Raw genomic sequence first — 18,745 nt, forward strand, 5'->3', positions numbered from 1 at the left:
CTCCTCCCCCCTCTCCATTATAATATCCTGCAGTGGTGTATTTTATTTCTTGTACACTTTTGAAGGTTTTGAATCACTGATTCCACCGCCCACAGCCTCTGACTTGTGGCCAATCACATTACACCATAGTAGGCCATTAGATGTTTTCCAAGCCAGGTGGAACAGATGGTGTGCAAGACGCAGCGGTCCGGATGCTCTGTCCATCTGCCTCAAGTATACACATATTCAACTATCCTCATAGATTTTAACGGACACTGAGCTGAAAAACGCATTGTTGAATACCTGCTTGTGCAGCCTTTGAAAAAGCTATGAAAAGCCTGCAATTTTGGGATGGGGGGTGGGGGGAGATTAAGGTGTCAGTCTGAGGCTGGCTGTGTCCCCATCGGACAGGTGGAGCCCTGTCTAATTGAGTGTGTCTCCCAGGCCTCCCTGCTCCAGTAATTTCCCAGCACCACAAATTACAGAGTGTTACCAGGGGGCACCGGGGGCGTAAACTGGGTCATGCCACCGGAGGATAAGAAGCACCAAGAAGCGGTCAAATAGGCTGCATGTCACCACTCTAACAGTCTATTTCTTTCCCAACACCTTCAGCCTGCGTTGATATAAAACCTCATCCTCTAAAGGTGTAATACATCTGCTGAATTCATTCTGCATGTTATTTTTGACTCCTATCATATGCAGCGTCAGACTGAGGCTGCTGCAGGGCATCAGAGTGAAATAAGAGGAAAGTAAAACACGCGCGCACACAGCCGCACACAAAAGCCCAGAAAAAAATTGTGCTTATTCACACAATGAGCACAAACTTGAGCCGAAGTGGATGAAACGCTTGTGAATGGTGAAATTACACCAGCCTCTTACACACAGTCTGCTGCTTTGTCATTTTTATGTCATTTCAAGAGAAATCAGAAGTAGATGATCTTTGAATGAAGCTGCATCAGTATCGGGTCAAACAATGACACACATGCACACCCTCATACTCCAGTAGAGCATCTGGGGGCCACAAATGTCACAAGTCTACAAACTCTTGTGCCTGATTAGATTAATTACATTCGTTCAACTAGGAAAAAATGTGCTGATGTAACTCTAAAAGTGGAATTACAGTTACATACAGTGCTGTATCCATATCTGGAGTGCTAACGCTCAGTGGCACTGTTGTGACCTGGAAATCTGCATTACAGATGCACTTTGTGACCCTGCCACAGTCTTACTAACCTGGAAAAACATTCATCCTGGACTACTCGGGGGTTATGGGGAAATAACTTAATGTGATCCTCTGCAGCTCTACCACAGGTCAGTCTCTTAATTAACCTGATAGTCTGGAGGAGTGCTGCCAAAAGGTCTCCTTCCTAATCTGTTGAGTTCTTAAATGAGACCTTTCTACCTGCTTAAACTGCAGAAATCTGTAATAGGTGATTCTGCATTTCACCAAGGACAGAATGACACTGAAACTATACTGAGGTCACACTCAGGGTCATTCACCCTGCAAAGTTTGTCTCTCTCTCTCTTGTCTTCATAATGTAACATTTGTTTCCTTTAAACTGCAAGTTTGCTCGGAGCCCTCAGCACCTGTCCTGTTCCTCAAGCCGTTTCACATACAGGTGTTGTCACACAGAGGTTGCTGCAGCAGCAGTAGCAGTGTGTGCCATTTCGGGGAGCATATTCCCTTTGACGGAGGGATACAGTGGTGAGAAAATAGTCCATAACCGAGCACCTCCAGGCATTCTACGAGCCAGTACAAACATAATGGAAATATTATGGTCCCTCCAGGAGATAGCAGGCAAAGTACTTGGCAGCTTCAGCTCATTCAAGGACAGAGAGGTGGTCAAAACTGTAAAAATATCTCCAGATGTTAGAACCCCGCCCCCACACCCCACTCCACTGTCCCCTTATAGGACAGTGGTAATTTGTACCAAGGCATCAGTCACTTATCTATAGATTCATCATTCCAGGATTGATTTGACTAACTTGATTTGATTGACTAACTGATTTTCTTTCCAATACACACCACAAATCAAAGAACATCACAAACACTTACATACATGTTAAGACCATGACAGTGTGCCTGCAGTAATTACCAGAGCACTAAAAAGTAATCATAAAATTAGTCTGTTTGTTCTCACAAATATACATATATCCTCAGTTCCAAAACTATATTTACAATTAAAATAACCAACAGACTCAAAGTAGATCCATATGACTGCAAACAACTAACACAATAAAATGTTTGTGTATATTGTTTTACAGTTTAATGAGTCAGTCTGAGCATGAACTGAGAATCCGAGTGAACGAAACGGCTCATTAGAGAGCAGGAGCGGATATTAAAGATGCGGTGGAGAAAATTACGCGCACTTCCGCTTTAAAAGCGGCGCTGCGTGTAGCTGGAGAGAGTCCCTGCTGATGCCGAGTCACCCGGTGTGGCACGCTGCTCAGTTCCTGAGCTGCTTATATCTGCGTATGTAGGCAAACACGTCGCTCTGTCGTTGTGTCTGTGGAGGATTTTGCTTTCATCGTTTCTTTTCCGACAGAGGGCGGACGTAACTTTACGCAGGGAAACAGGAGGTGAGGCTACACCTGAGGGATATTTGTCCTCGCCGAATCTGTAAGCAGTTTGTCTTTTCCTCCCAACTCCACTTGTTGATGGGGCACCGAGTGGTTATCGGCGCATTCGGTAAACGGAGTTACTCTTATGCGTAATTTGGACAAAACCCTGTCTGAGGGCAGGGCGAAGGAAGTTTTTTTAGCCTTTTTGTGGCAGATGGTTGGGATGTTTGGCGACCGGTAACAGCCTTCGGCATCAGATCACATTACACAAGCTGCTACCAGGTGAGCAGCGGCATGGGGAACCAGATGGACAGGCTGTCGCATTTAAGTTACGCAGAAGTTCCCACAGTGGACCCCAACGGCGTGGACGCCGAGGACGGTCCGCGGATCGGCGTCTCTTACATATTTTCCAACGACGACGACGAGCTGGAGGACGGCTGCGCGGTAGACGGCTCCGATAAAGACCCGAATCAGGAAGAGAAACAGTACGACCAGCGCGACGAGGTGGAATGCGCCGTCTACAACAGAGACGAATGCATTTACGAGAAGAGCGCAAAGTCGGTGAACCTGGAAGTTTACTCCCCAGAGAATCTGCTAAACAAATGCAAACCAGGTGATCTGGTGGAGTTTGTGGCTACGGGTCAGTACCCGCACTGGGCGGTGTATGTGGGAGACTTCCAGGTGGTGCACCTGCACAGAGCCGAGGTAAAGAACCGCTTTCTGACCGATGCGAGTCAAGGGAGGAGGTGTCGGATTGTTAACGAGCTGTACAAATTCAAAGCTCTGGGTCAGGACATGGTGGTGCAGAACGCGATGGAGCAGGTGGGATTAAAGGACCGGGAGCTGAGCTGGAGAAACTCTGAGTGTTTTGCAGCCTGGTGCAGGTTCGGCAAGAGGGAGTTCAAAATGGGTGGGGAGATACGCATAGGCAAGCAGCCCTACAGGTTGAAAATATTCATGACGGGCAAACAGCCGCACGTGCTGGAGTTTCAGAGTTTGGAGGACATGATCATGGAGAAGAGGAGGAACGATCACCTGGGCAGGACAGCCGTGCTTCGGGAGCTGGCCGCTCATTACAGCAGGATGGAGGAGATCAAAAGCGAGCCGGGAGCTGAATGATGTCCGCTTTTTCGTGCTCTTCAAAATAGGCTAATTGCGTTGCAACTTAAGTGTAGAGTAGCCTTTACCGAACACAATCTGTTACACTGTCCTCCTCCAGCCTGTAGCAAACATCCATATCTTTGTTTTCTGTTAAGCACAGATGTCATAATTCCTACCTGAATATTGTCAGTCCAGCTGTGGATTTTTGGTCCATCATGTTTTTATTAGTTACATCGACGCTACTGCCTTAACGCCACAATCTTCAACATCCTCTGTTGCCATATGGCCTTAGCAAACATGAATTCAGCTATCTAAGATAAATTGAATAGCCTGATTTTCATCCCCTCCCAAAAGCCTCTCCAATCACAGAATGTATAGTTTTATAAAAAGCTTTACACATCTGACTTAAACTGTCATGACTCTGTAAGTAGAGCAGATTTTTTTTCTCTATTTATAGCGTGTCTTGTTACTCGATCCTTGTGTGGTTCAACTTCATCTCATTTCACCCAGACAGCAGTGTCAGAGCTGCTCGCTGAATACAAGCAGTGTTCGTTTTGCCCTTAAGGGTAATCCTCACTCCAGCACATCTGAAGAAAATGTTGTGGAGCTTGTCTTTGTTATCTGTACCCGAAGTTTAAGTAAACCATGAATCTTTGTCTCTTTTTGAAATGAGTCTTGTTGTCTGTGCTCTTATGTTTGATTATTAGAGTAAGAAAAACACAATATGGATTCAGTGCATCATTGCATATGATACATTTTCTTAATTGTTGACTGTCCATAAAAGATGGATGTAGATGCTGGGTCTCAAAAGTAAAGTCCACGTAGAAGTGCCTGAAACTTGTGGGTTTTTAAAAAAAAAAAAAAAAAAAAAAAGGCCAGCAGGGGGTGATTACTCTGGCTCATAGACAGTATTAAAAAACAAACATGGATGCACATACCCCAGAAGGACTTCACTGGTTAATGAGGTCCTGCTGTGAAGCACTGGAGAAGAGTTTTGTCATCAACACCTTTTGTGTTCTGAAGGTTGATGTTAAGAGCGAGGGACAGGTCTGAGTATGAACACTTACTGGCTAATCACTTTTCAATTACAAGTCATTAACCAATGAGCATATTCTGGGTAATCCTCTCTTCTTGTTCTCAGAATCACCAGAGGTATAAGATAAAGGAAGTTGTACACAGCCAGGCTTTCTTTACCTTAGCTGGTTTGACAAAATCTGTGGTTCTTAACTTTCTCTCTTAAGTTAGGCTTTCGGTTTCAGGCTGTGACGCTGTGATCACATAAAAAGGGGAATGCAACACTGCTGCAAAAAATACAGGAAACTAAAGCCACATCAATCTAGTGATCTAGCACACAGAGTGGAAATATATGTTTAAAATGAAGTTGATTACTTTTATTAGTGCTGCATGACAAAAATATAACAGGATACCACCTGTGCAACAAGTGCAGTTTTAACTACACACTTGCTACTACAATAAGTGGTATTACAACAAAGGCGAAGCGATTGGAAACGACAGCAACTCAGCCACAAGTGGTAGTTAATGTAAAATTACAGACTGGGGTCAGTGGATGCTAAGGTGCATAGCGGGCAGAGGTCACCAACCTTCTGCAGAATCATTTACTACAGGCCTCCAAAATCCATGTGGTTTTCAGATTAGCTCAACAACAGTGTGTAGAGAGCTTCATGGAATGTGTTTCTATGACCGAGCCGCTGCATCCAAGCCTTACGTTACCAAGCGTGACGCAAAGCCAGTGCAGTGGTATAAAGCACATTGCTACTGGACTCTAGAGCGGTGGAGACGTGTTCTCTGGAGTGATGAATCATGCTTCTCCTCCTGGCAATCTGATGGACGAGTCTGAGTTTGACAGTTGCCATGAGAACGATATTTGTCTGATGGCATTCTGCCAAGTGTAAAGTTTGGTGGAGGGGGCATCCTGTTGGTGTGGGGTTCCTGTTCCAGCATAACTGTACCCCAGTGCACAAAGCAATGTCCATAAAGACATGGATGATTGAATTTGATATAGAAGAACCTGTCTGGCCGGCACAGAGTCCTGACCTCAACCCCACAGAACACCTTTGGGATGAATTAGACCAGAGACTGTAAGCCAGGCCTTTTTGTCCAATATCACTGTCACACCACCAGTGACCAGGTTGGGTTTTGGCCAGTAAAAAACATATCTTGCAACCCATTAATGGACTCAAAGTTCTATTTTGTATGTCTCAAAATGAGTGACTCAATTGCAGGAGGGCTCAGCCGGACAACGTTTTCCTACAGGAACAGAAGTTTTTTAAAAAAACAAACAAAAAAACAGATGAAACATCCCTGTTGACTAAAATTGATGAAGGTTTTTGGCACTTTTGGCTTCATTTTTCAGACCTGGATGCTATGTTCATCTTTTACACTGATGGTCTATGGTCTGACTGTAAAAATAAACCCAGCTATATAGAAGTCGAAGGGGAAAACAAATGTACTGCCTACTTGATTTGTGATTTTGGGAAACAGTTCCCTGATGGGTTTATAGGTCAAATTGCTGGTTTAAAGTGGCATTCAGTACAACATGAAGTTCCAACTTTGATTTGACCACACGGTTTTAAAGGCACAAGCTGAAATCTGTGCTCTTTAGTGGAAATGTGCATGATTTACCGGTTATTATGAGGTAGCTTTGCATTTCATCTGGGCTCACCTTTATTAGAGCTGTCACCATAGTAACCTAAGCTGCTTGGATAATCTGCTCTCTCCTGGTTTAGACTATCAGAAAGTAAAATGCCTGCATTAATGAACTCTGAAAAAACACAGAGCCACAATCTGAGATGATTCCAGGAGCCAGAGAAAGGGAGCCGGAAGTAGATCAGAATTAATAATTAACAAAAAGCGCCTTAAGCAATATTTGTTCTGGGGACCCTAACGTCATGCCTGTGTTCCTGCTTGCAGAAGTGAGATATGCACTGTATTCAGCCAGAAGCAACAGGTCATAAGGTGAAGATTTGGCCCAGTGAACAAACTGGAGGAAAGTTTGGATGAAAAACTTCTCACAGAATGAAGAATCCCTCCTCCTCAAACTACAACGAGTGTTTACAGTGTTTTTTAGACCATCTGTCCACTTTGCTATTTAACTAGCACTCCAAACAAATAGCAGGTGGCAAAAGGACCATCATACAAAAAGCTGCATTGGTTTTTGCATATAAACCCACTTTTCAGTTTTGCAGTGTTCCAGACAGTAAACCGTTTCCACTGAAGCTCTTAAGAACACGATGGAACATGGTTATTGAGTTTTTAAAGGCCCCAGTGGGATGATACAGCTTTACATCGGCAGAAAGACTGCACATTGTTCCTCACTGATGGCAGTGATAAGCGTAAGTAGTTAGAATTTTAGTAGTCTGCATTGTGCATTTTTCTCTTGAAGCCCGTGCATAACAAACAATTACTCCAAACTATTTTGAACATATTAATTTATTTGTGCAGTTTATTATTCGTGAAAGAACTCAGATGTTGCTGCAAGGCAAATATTCATCAGAGTGTCTTATATATAGGTTGCAATCTGAGCACTAAAAAGAAAGGCGTCGCATAAATAGATTTTTACTTCACCCACAAAAATTAAGAATACTGGGGGACTTCTAACAAATACCTACACCTCATGTCCTTCACATTTCATTTATTTCAACTGAAATGCAAAATGACTGCAGGTTGCATTGACATGTCAAGTATACAGTAAAACTGAAACCACGGCTTTCTGATGTTTTTAACTTGTACTTAAATGTGACATCCTGTCAAACCTACCAGAGGAACTAACATGCTAAAATAGTTTGGTTCACGTGGTTCACCACTGTGAGAGATATCTGGGCTCTTAAAGCTACTTTGTGTTTCCTTTTCCCAGAGGTTGCTTTCACATTCTTTGCAGCACTCTAATCAAATTATGACACGGTAAACCATCCTTGGAGTCTTGTTGAGCTCAGTCTTTCCAGAGTATATTAGACACTTTTGTAGTGAGCCAGGAGTCGTTTAAAAAGACAGGAGTGCATCTGCGCAGATGTTACTGCCGTGGCTGCAAAGAGCTAATATCCTCTCATGTGAAAATGATGGAACAGCCTCCATGTGAGTGGCACTGCAGACAGATTAGGTCAATATTACAGGGCATGAACTCAAAAATGACTGAGAGACAGTTGAGACCCTGTTTTTATCTATCTGTACTTTTAGCTTGTTTCCTCACTGAGGTTTGAAGATGGTTCGTTTAGAGTCGGCTGAGGTTTTTAGCTCGTGACCCCTGAAAAGGAGAAAATTCCTAGATTGTGGCCTCACTGTGGACACGAAAAATCCTGAAAAACCTAAATAAATAGCAGAACACAAACTCAGATATGCAAATGAATATCTAATTAATAAAAAAATTGTCAAAAAGTTATATAAAGATTCCATTTTCAAAAAATTCTGTTCTTAAGCAACATGTGAGCCAGTATATTGTAAACTAGTTACTCCGGTGTTCCTGTGATGTTCCTGGTAGCCAATGTGGAACCTTTACTTTTATCACCAAGTGTGCGTTATTTTCATCTGGCTTCTTCTTCTTATGGTAGATGAAAGGACAGTCTGACTGCTCTTACTGGGAGGCAGAAGTCATCCAGAGTTAACGGTCTCCTCCGTCCTTTCACCTGATGGGATGTGAAAGTTCGGATATTGCCAAGGCAACCCAATTAGAACTGTCAGCGCTAGCAGCTCTGCCTGCTTCCACTGCTGTGTAGGCTTTGTTTCCACAGGATGCTGATGAGTTGTCGAGATTAGTTGAACTCACATAAATACGTTAACAGCCCAAAAGACAAATCTTATACTTATTCCCAGCTCCATATGTTATTCTTGAACTCTTTTAGAGTTGCTTTGCATGAGTCACAGGGGATGGTTAACTTTGATTTAAAGACACTTAAAGAGTTACTAACAAGATTATTTTCCTCATAAATAGACCAAGAAAGCTTTGAACTCAAGGATGACCACTGTGCAACAACATATATGCTTCGGAAAGCATGAATTACCACCTGGATACTGAAAAAGCATCTATCAGTAAAATGCTCATCGTAAAATATTTCACATTTCCCACAAAAAATATCTCATTTTGCAATGCAACTGCTGCTCGTTACTTTTATGGCGATGTTAGACACTCGCAGCACTTGTTTAATGTTATGGCTGGTAAGATCATTGTCCTTGGTTTTGGATTATGAGGCACTGCAATGTACTCCTTTAAAGTCTATAACCAAAGGCCCGAGGGCAAATATTCATTACGCTCACTGTTTTCAGGCAAAACATCTCATTTAAAGGAGTAGACTGACATCTGGGGTCTGGGAAGAACCAATCTAACCCCCCATCCACACCCCCGTGTCTTTTTTTAATGTAGCTTAATGTAGCATAAGTAAGAATCTTTTCATCCAAGTCTTTATAAGAAAGTGACGCTCAACTACTTCTATGATGATAACACTAGAGTACAATAACAAAATTATCATCTACAGCACATAATAGCTTTTTGAATTCCTGTGTTTTTTTGTTCATATCAAGCAACAAAAAGTAACAAGTCCACTTGATTCCATTAAAATTTATCTTTTTACAGCAGTGAAAATATCTGCAGATCAGTGCCCTCAAATAAACAACCTTGTTTAATCCACTTCAGGACAGCAACATACAGATTTACAAGGGCGCACGAACACACAGCTTTTACTAGAAATGAGAAAATAAACTAAAAAGATCAACAAACTGCCCCCACACTGAGGGCCGCCACGGTTTCATTTCCCCCCCAAAAAGTTGATTAAAACGTTTGTGAGCACTAAAGGAATGTGAACGTTTTAATATTCGAGCCCTGTTGTTTTTGTGGCGTGACCTGTCTAGACAAACGGGAGGGGATGCTGGGAAAGGCTTTTGTTCATTACGCCTGCCTTTTTTTGATAGTGAATAACACAGCCACGGGTGCAACGCAGCCACCACTCTCTGTGTCTTTTGAGTCATTCCAGGAAAATTTCCCAGTGCCTCCAGGACAAGGATTACACCGTGATGTCATAGTTGAAAGACGGCCGAAATGAGAAATGACTAATCAGGGTAAAATCAACTAGAACGCAATGCAGCAAATCACAATGACTGATTACTGGTGTGTTGAATAATGAGGATTTTATGAGGCGCTCATTCTGAGATGGATCCAACGTTCATTTGAAAGCAAGACTGTGTGACCTTTGCTGAAGAGCAGCCAATATGGAGCAGCAATTAGTGGATAATAGCAAAAGCTAACATAGAGAGTGACAGTAGCATAAATGTAGAAGAAAGCAGGGTGAGCATCAGTGGTTTGACTTGTTGTGTTGTCTAGCCTGATGCGTTCCTATTTATCAGCGATATTTGATGTATTTTATTTTGAAAGGGTTTTAGGATACTTTTTGCTTACTTTCCTGTTTTAATTTGTTCCTTATTCCTGTCCACCTGTCTGCTTTTAAACGTCTGCCCTGCACTTATTAGTATCACCTGTGTTTAAACTGTTATACCTGTTCCCGTTAGCCAATCAGATTTGAAGTCTCCTGTTTTGTGCCTGCCCATTGCTAGGCTGTCTTTGAACCACTATCATGTGGTTTTTCTTGTTTTCCCAAAAGATCCGTTGGACCGTTTCTGTCGCGTGGCGAGAGGCAGAGTAGACTCAGTCTGCCATGGGATGGGGCTCTTTCCAGTTGTTAAAATACCAATTTTCACAGCAAAGAAGAAAGAAATATGCTTATAGAATGGTATAAAAAACATTTAGGTCCATTTTTCCAGAACTTAATTGCAAATTATGCATTATTTAGGGCATGGCCAGACTAATTAGCAGACAGCTGCCTGTCTGCAATGACTGACAGGGGGCATAAAACAGAGGCTGGCTCTCACATCACCTTAAAGTGGAATTTATGGGAAATTTTCACAACAGCAAGTGTAACTGCTAAAGTCAGCTAACTTTTCTAGCCTTAACCACCCAGCCACAATAATTTCCTACTGGCCTTTCAAGATTACTGCTGAGTCGTGAGACTTCTAGAGGGCTAAGCAAACTAATCAGCACATGACATAACAATGACAACGTCTGTTATCTAGACAGTTTATGGTCGGATGAGACCAAGAAAGTCACGTAGAAGCAGCAAAACTACACAGAGTTCTGTATTTTTCATGGATCATGATTTCATTCCAAGAATTGTTCTGTTTAAAATTTAAAGTCTTGCAATCATGGCATGACAGAATACGCTTTGTTGGACTCACTTTGTGCTTATCTCACTAAGTTTGCACGCATCCCTTTATCGGGAAGGCTGCCAGAGCATTTCTCCCAAAGCGTTGCCTGAAGCGGAAGTCTTTTGCTTGAGATCCACACATGAGAGGCTCAGCCGAGCGGGCTAAGATGCAGAAGAGACAGGTGGCTTCATTGTCTGTGTGTGCTTTGTTTATAGCCGCCGTTATACTGGTCTTTCCCATGGCAACGCTTGCTGGCAGTGGCTCTTTGAACTGGTCATTTTGGGAGGAGAGGGCCTTGTGTTTACTGGGGGTACTGAAGTCAAATTAATTGTGTTGTTTTTAATGTCCCCCAACTGGAGCCAGGACAATTTGCATCAGCTAAGTAAACACAATTATTAAACTCTTGTTCACAGAAAGCTTTCGGCGAACAGGTTCGTTAAAGCTTGACTCCTTTGAGTAAAACGATCCGTGGTGTTTAACAGCCTGACGTGTCGCATGTCGTGTCTCACTACAGTTTACTGTACACCAGAAGACTAGCTCACCTTGCAGAACAATACTTTGTTCTCAAAGTCACTTCACTGTGAGATGTGAGGTTTGGAAATCCAAATGCAAATTTGCACACTGTAACCAAACAGTCCTTTCTCTGTGGTGTTAACGCACCATTAAGCCGCTAAATTGGAGGACACAAGGGCGGGCTCTGTGAGTCAAAGGACGTGGTAGCCTAACATTTCTTCTTTATTGCTCCTTTATCTGTTTAAACAGCTGCATATACAGGCAGCTTTCAAAGGGAGGAACAAACATACCTCAACAAATTACACAAATGAATACTTTATGCTTTTATTTCATCTACGAATGATGACAAAGTTTAATTAGAAGGCATATCTAAACATCTGGATGCTAACTTTATTTAATCTGGCACTAGTTCCATATTTAAGGTTTAACTGCTTTGCAGTTGCTGTTGTCACCATTCAGTATCCATTAACTGGAAAAATCAAGTCATTAAAAATAATTCTGCCATTAGCTAGCAGTTTTTTTTTTCATAGTTAAACATGTATTCATTTTCCGTCTTGCTTTTTCCAACTATCCAAATGGGGCTGTGGGAGTAGTGGGTACTGGAGCCTATCCCAGTGGACACGGGGCAGATCATTGATCCATCACAGGGCTAACAAGGCAGATAACCAAACAGCTAACATGCATGCATGTGGAAAGAAACTGGAGGAAGCATGAAGAGAAGATTCAAACTCCACATTGCTTTAAACAGCCCAGAGAGTGGACTATATTTATCAAAGATCTAATACGAACATGGAATGTGTGCTGATCAGGCGCGAGGAAGACAGGCACTGTACAAAAATGGCAGATTATAAGACGTGAAATAAACAGAAGCTGCATCACGCTGGATGATAAAGTAACGCACAAACGCAACACAGCAAATCTTTAAACAAGACCAAATTAAAGTGCCAGAAAATGGAATAAACAAACAGAGCACAAAGAGGAACTGGAACACGGGACCAGCAAACAGACAAAATAACTAACTATGCAGAAACAAAGCATTTTATTTAACACTTGCTTGAACTTAACATCATCCAACCACCCAGCTCAGGGTTGTTGGAGGGATGGAGCCTGTCTGAGCTGTCACACCATCCAAAATAACTCAAATCAAATGAATCAAACTGAAATAACAACTCAAATTCAGAGTAAATATTTCCTGTCATCACACCATGAAATGATGAAACTTCAGCAGTTGACAGACGCTCCGCCAGCACCAGCAAAACAAGAGAAACACAACATTAGATAAACTAATGTAAGGGTCTAATGCATTTTCAACAAATGCTAAACAAAGATGAGCACGTTACATAGAATCAAAGATTAGGTGTTATCATGAAATGCTCTGCAAACACTGAAAAGATTGTGTTGCCATCGGTGCGCATGTGTCTAACAGGTCTGCTCCCCTGCCTGCATCCCGACATTTGCGCCCTCATTATGTGACAGTCTCCATGCAGACCGCATCGGGCTGGATCCCTCCAGGCCACAGGAGTGCCACTGTCTAAAATAATTAGTCTGTTTTAAAGTCTTGAGAGGCTGTTTAAAGCACAAGAAGACAGTAAAGCGGTACTCCAAAACTGGTTTGAATTCTGTCTCTCCTCCTCGTGTGTCTGCAGCTTTCGCTCAACAAACAAATTAACAGCAACTTTCACGAAGCTGGCTGAGTAATTACTTGTTCAAAGTGCGATGCTCTTGAAAGCACAGAAAATTGCACTGCACCAAAATGCCAATTTTCACATTAATTATGAATGTATGGGCGTCTTGACTGTCATCTGCTTGCACTTATTTTCAAGCAAAAAGAAAAAAAAAGTAATTTTCCGACTTTGCTCAATCTTTTCGGTTCCATCAGCTGATTTTCGGCCCTTCTCAGAGATGCAAGTTTGCATGAAAGGATTAAATTATGAATATGAAGGAAAATACACGCTCTTAATGAGTCTGTTCCACTTCGATCTGGTGTTTTTTAAGGTTTATGGCCTAAATAAACTCAAAACATTCACACTTTGTTATATTGGATGGAGCACATCATGTAATGGCATGTTCTCCTGAGCCTCCGCTGAAAGGGAGCATATTGGTCATATAATTTTGATGGCCGACGGAGTGTAGGGGACGAGTAGATGGTTGAGCGACAGCCTCTCTCTGCTGGGCAGCTGCACGCAGCTGAGGACATGCTCTAACTGCCACATGCCATCTGTCTGGAGATCTGGGGACCAAGGTGTTGCTCCAAGTGCGTGTCATTATCATTTTCATTGTGAAATGGGAGCGGAATAGCAATCGATCACTCTCAGAATCTGATCTTAGGTTGTTGTTCATTTTTCACTTCAACAGCTGAGGGCAGGGGTTCAGGGAAACAGAGGAGAAAACTGAAGAAAGTAGGGACATTTTAATTTTATCGTTGATATTCAGCTGGGACTTGGATGCCCTCCCCTGTGACTTAATCAGTATTCAGGAGGTAGCCACTCACATTTCTCTCCACAGGGTCTGAGGCTTTGGCTTACCTGTCTCTTCTGAGAGGCTATTTGTTCAGATAGTGTCAGTATGGTGAGCTTCCTCTGCTAATGATTCCACACGCGGTTGAGGTGCTGTCACTAACAGCTTTGCCAAAAGAGAAAATTGACTCCTCTGGTATGGTACATAATTCTGCAGAATTCTGACTGCAGGGAGGTCAGCCAGGATGTTACACGACATATCAGTATTCATGAAATTTTAGCCTATCCTGGAAACCCCTCGGCTATCTCGTCTTTGATCTCTAGTCGTGTCTGGGGAGTACGTTAGGCCAAATGAGCATCCACAAACTAATTGCTGCTCATTTGCATAAATTTGTGGCTTCCAGATGCCAAGAGTGTCAAATGCAAGGATAACAGCTGGCTGAGTCACCTCCCCAACATGTGAGGGTGAACTCTGACCTTTATCATGGCTCTAATTCTGCGTCACTCTTTTCAGAAATGTCACTTTGGAAAGTAATTTTACTTCAGGTGGATATATTTATTACTTTATTTATATACTTCAAATTACAATCTTGTGACAGCATGTAAAGTGGAAATAAATACAGGATACAGTGGTATGAAAAAAAAGGAAAGAAAAATGAATTATTAAAGGACAACAACTGAAATATGTTTATATGGATTTTAACTCCAACTAAAGATTTCAGAAAAGCACAACAAGGGCAAATAAATGAATAAAAATAAATAATAAACACCTGTTGGAACAGCTCACAACTAATTAGTTTCATCTGCAAACAGGTGAATAACACGACTGGAGTAAGGCTGTGTTAGTGTCGTCAGATTTGTTTAGAAAGCTTCCTAACTGAGTGAAGCGACCGTAATAAGAGCTGGTCAGATTCTCTAAATACTAAAGAAGGGTGCTTCAGTGTTTCCTTTTTTTTTTTTTTTTTTTATCTCCATCAGCAAAAACAATCTGGATAACTGGCAGGTGGCAAATCATGTAAGTCTAAATAATTGTACGTATTCCATTTCCAGGCCATAACCTACTAATATGTTTTGAATGTTGAATTTTTTTTTTTTTAACAACAGGCTGTCAAACCCACAGCTGACCTCTGCTGTTATAAAAGTTGCTTCAAAATTAGTTGTTGTTCTTGTTTGAAAACCACAGAGCTACATCAGCTCTCTGAATCAAGATTATTGTTGATAATAACTCTATCAAAGGGCTTTAAGAATCACTACAGTTCAGTTTGTGTTATTGTCCGTTGTTACATTCTGGGTCTCTAGAACCATTTTTTTTTTACTTTGGATCAGGTGTGATCGTCGAGGCCTGGAGTTGGAGACCCCTGATGTAAATATAAATAGAAATGTACATATGATTACATCATAACACATCTCTATTTATCAAATGACATATGAATTCACTTCTACACTTTACAGTATTACGAAGGTGGTTGGATTCTAACTGAGATACATCATCACTGTAACTTATGTTAAACATTTAACAATTCAGTTCAGTTCAATTTATTTATATTGTGCCACAACAACAATCACTTGAAGGCACTTTATATTATAAGGTAAAATCCTTTCATTAGAACAGACTATATTCAAGTTTAGAGCTCAACATGTATGAAACCAATCACCAACTAATCAATACTCTTGAGCAGAGTGTCAGCTCTCCTGGAAGATCTCTAGACCTCAATACATGGAAATAGGATGAGCTAAAGTTTTAGAGGGTCTAAAGTTTATGTCTTCCACTAAACAGCATAATTTGGTGCCAAATGTAAATTATTATAAGCAACTTTGTTCCTGCTTTTTCCAGGCTGCAAGCAATTTTTAAATAATTCAGTGTTTTTTTTATAGGGTGATCATATTTATACTGATGTGTCTGCAGCAGCTGTGTTGCATTCAGTCTGGGTTTTCTGTTTAACCCTCTTCATGTTTTCCTAGTAAAACAGTTTTATTATTACAAAATCAGCTTTTCTGTTGCCAGTGGGTCTGTACAACTTTGTGATTAGCCATATGGACCAATGTGACCCCTTTCATGTGAACACACTTAGTGTTATGTTGGAAAACCTTTGTATCACTTATTGAGATAATAACTGCCTTTGTGTAACAGCTCAGCTGGATTGCAGGCAAAGCAAAAATATCCTGGTATGTTGAATTTGCTTGAATGAGCTTGAATGAGCTCAAGTGAAAACTGTTTATTGCTGCATACAGAAATGCAAGTAAACACTACTGACGTTTTGCGGACACATGACCACAAACCATATGTCATTAACATGACTGCCATTTTTTTGACAATGGAGTGTTTGTTGAACCTTTAGACAAAATATATAAAAAATATATCAAATTTTAATCTGCATATATGAGTTTTAATTTGTATCACATTTTCTACATTTTGCCATATTTTTGCAATTTAGTCATTAAAAATGCAATTTATATCATTTTTTTGAGGGTAAAAAAGTCACGCTGATGATGTAGACGTCTCAAAAACTCACAAAAACATGTATCATGTACGATACGCCTGGCTCTGAAGGGTTAAAGTGGGATTTGCTTTCAAAACAAAAGCTTCACTTTTCGAAACACGGCTGCAGTTCTGAGACACAACTTTAACTTTGAAAGTGAACTCTCTTCATTTCCTGTTTGCGTCGCAAGTTGTGCCACCGCTTGGCCAGTATTTGTAGACAAACATGAAAAACTATAGGCAAAGCAGAAGGAGACTTTTGCTTTTGGTGCAGTGCTTTCTTTTAATCCAGTTTCAGAGGAGGTTGTATCACGTTAAATATGGCGGCTAGCTCTGTGAGAGCAATGTGCACACAAAAACTAAAAACATGAGGTTTACGATAACCTACGGCAGGGAAAACACCAAAATATAATATGTATATACTTTCCCTAACCTAATCTAAACTGAGTCAAGAGATGGTAAATGAAAATTTACAGCATGCTTTTGTATCTCTTTGACCACTTTAATCCCTTTTCGGACTCCAGTATTTTGCCCCAAAACACGTTGAGATGCTGACTGGAGGAGGCAGAATTGAACCGCTGACCTTCCAATTTATGGCTGACCTGCTCTGCCTCCTGAAGCATATTAGTGAAAAGGTGTGTGTCAGGTACTCACCATGTGGTCCACCTCCTGTGCTGCAGGTGTTGCCAGGCAAATGCAAGAGCCACTTTCAAATTCTAACCTTGAAACACAATACTAACCCAAGGCCGGCATGATGGAGAACACTAGTGAGCATCAGGCTTTAATTGATATCCACAGGTCCCTGCTGATATAACATATTTTATGAAAATATTTTATGAGCTACAACTTCAAGTGAGAAGTATTTAAAGACAATCATTGTAAAATGTTAGTGAGCGATGACTTCATTGTTTTCTTTATTAATCTGTGCAGCTCAAGAAAAAAGAAAATTAGAGCCAAATATTTAACACATAGTAATCCTGCTAATTGCTGAAGGAAAATATTTAGCTAATTTTAGATGTTTAAGCATCCAGTCTGATACAGATTTTAAGAAGTGTGGCAGTGAACACATAGTCATTAACTGGAAAGAGCTAGAACAAAACCAAACCACCCCTCCTCTTCATAAATAATTCTCTTTTGTTTTTTATTGAGCATTTATTGAGTTTCCTACCCAGGTAAGTTCACTCTGTTTTTGTATTCACAATGTGGTTAAAGCTCAGAATAATGAGCTCACCCTCATGAGGTGCATTTTCATCACTCTGCCCGGTGGTGGGTCAGCCAAAGGAGTGGAAATTCCACTGCTGCAAGAGGGTTGATTATGATAATAACATCAGCAACAAAAAACAAAGGATAAAGTCTTTGCATGGGGAGCGTAACGCTGGAGAGCCTTATTCTGATTAACACGAGGGTGTTTTAACAGCATGTGCCATGGGAGGAAGTGTTAATAACAATGTTTGGAGTCAGGATTTGGGTCCGTCAGAAGGAAACGTCCTGCTATTGTTTTCTTTGTTGGTGTTGAGCATTTTATTGATGCAATTTGGTTTTTATTTCAGCTTTATGTGAGGTGGTTTGCAGTGTGTTTTTGCTAAGGGTAGCTCTATGAATGAACTTTGTTAATATTGCCCTCACATTGACATTTCTACCTCGAGGCAGTCGTCACATTCAACACTTGTTCCCACAGGAGACTTCATGGCTCACGGCTCTGTAACAGTATGGCTGAGCTCTCAAGTCTCAGCAGGAAGAAGGTTATGAACCCTATCATTAGAGGGAATATGTCACTGTGTGTGTATTTGTGCGTGTTTGTGAAAAGACTACATAGGGGGTGCATTTGTTCTAGGGGGTCGAACGGAACCGGCATCAAGGTAAGTCACCTGTCCTTGCCTGCCTGCCTGGAGGCTTGTACTGTACTGGATTCGGTGTGAGAATAAGTTTCACGTCCTCCATAACCGCGCTGCAACCCATCAACCTCTGCATGTGTCAACCACAAGAAGCCTTCTGTGTTTGCTGAGGTCAAAGTCATCTGTCAGACTGTCGAGATGGCTGGCTGGCTGGCTGGCTGGCTGGCTGGACGAAGGTAATTGGTAGCATTGCCGCCTTATAAGAGAAGCTTGACAAAAATCTTGCCATGTGTCAGGGAGGTTTGATCGGGGAGCGCAGCCTCCTCTGATGGTTGCCTTTGCTGAGACGCAAGCACACAAGCTGAACGCGACAAAGAGGCACGTGGCCACTATCACGCATGAGAGCAACCAAAGGTGGCTGAAACACTTCGCTCTTGATGGAAAAAGAAAAAACAAACCAGAAAACAGTTCATACGAGGAGTCTTTAGTATATCTGCCACCCAGAGAAGATATTACTATCTATGTAAATTGTGGGTGTAATGAAGCGTATTTAAAGGAACTCCAGGCCTGGAGTTTTACTGCTCTTAACAATGGAAGTGTTTGACCGAAGAGGT

General features: G+C 41.6%; 1 protein-coding gene across 1 annotated transcript; it reads left to right on the forward strand.

Annotated features, from left to right (window-relative positions):
- Positions 1 to 2,372: 2,372 nt before the first annotated feature.
- On the forward strand, positions 2,373 to 4,311 carry lratd2a (LRAT domain containing 2a). The gene has a single exon (XM_085263144.1). It carries the CDS (start codon positions 2,836 to 2,838, stop codon positions 3,658 to 3,660), a length of 825 nt encoding a protein of 274 aa, XP_085119270.1. The 5' UTR covers positions 2,373 to 2,835; the 3' UTR covers positions 3,661 to 4,311.
- Positions 4,312 to 18,745: the final 14,434 nt, after the last annotated feature.

This window comes from Mchenga conophoros, linkage group LG22, assembly GCF_057382185.1.
Source record: "Mchenga conophoros isolate Kocher_MC1m ecotype Shallow Benthic linkage group LG22, M_conophoros_male_GT1.1, whole genome shotgun sequence".
NCBI lineage: Eukaryota > Metazoa > Chordata > Actinopteri > Cichliformes > Cichlidae > Mchenga > Mchenga conophoros.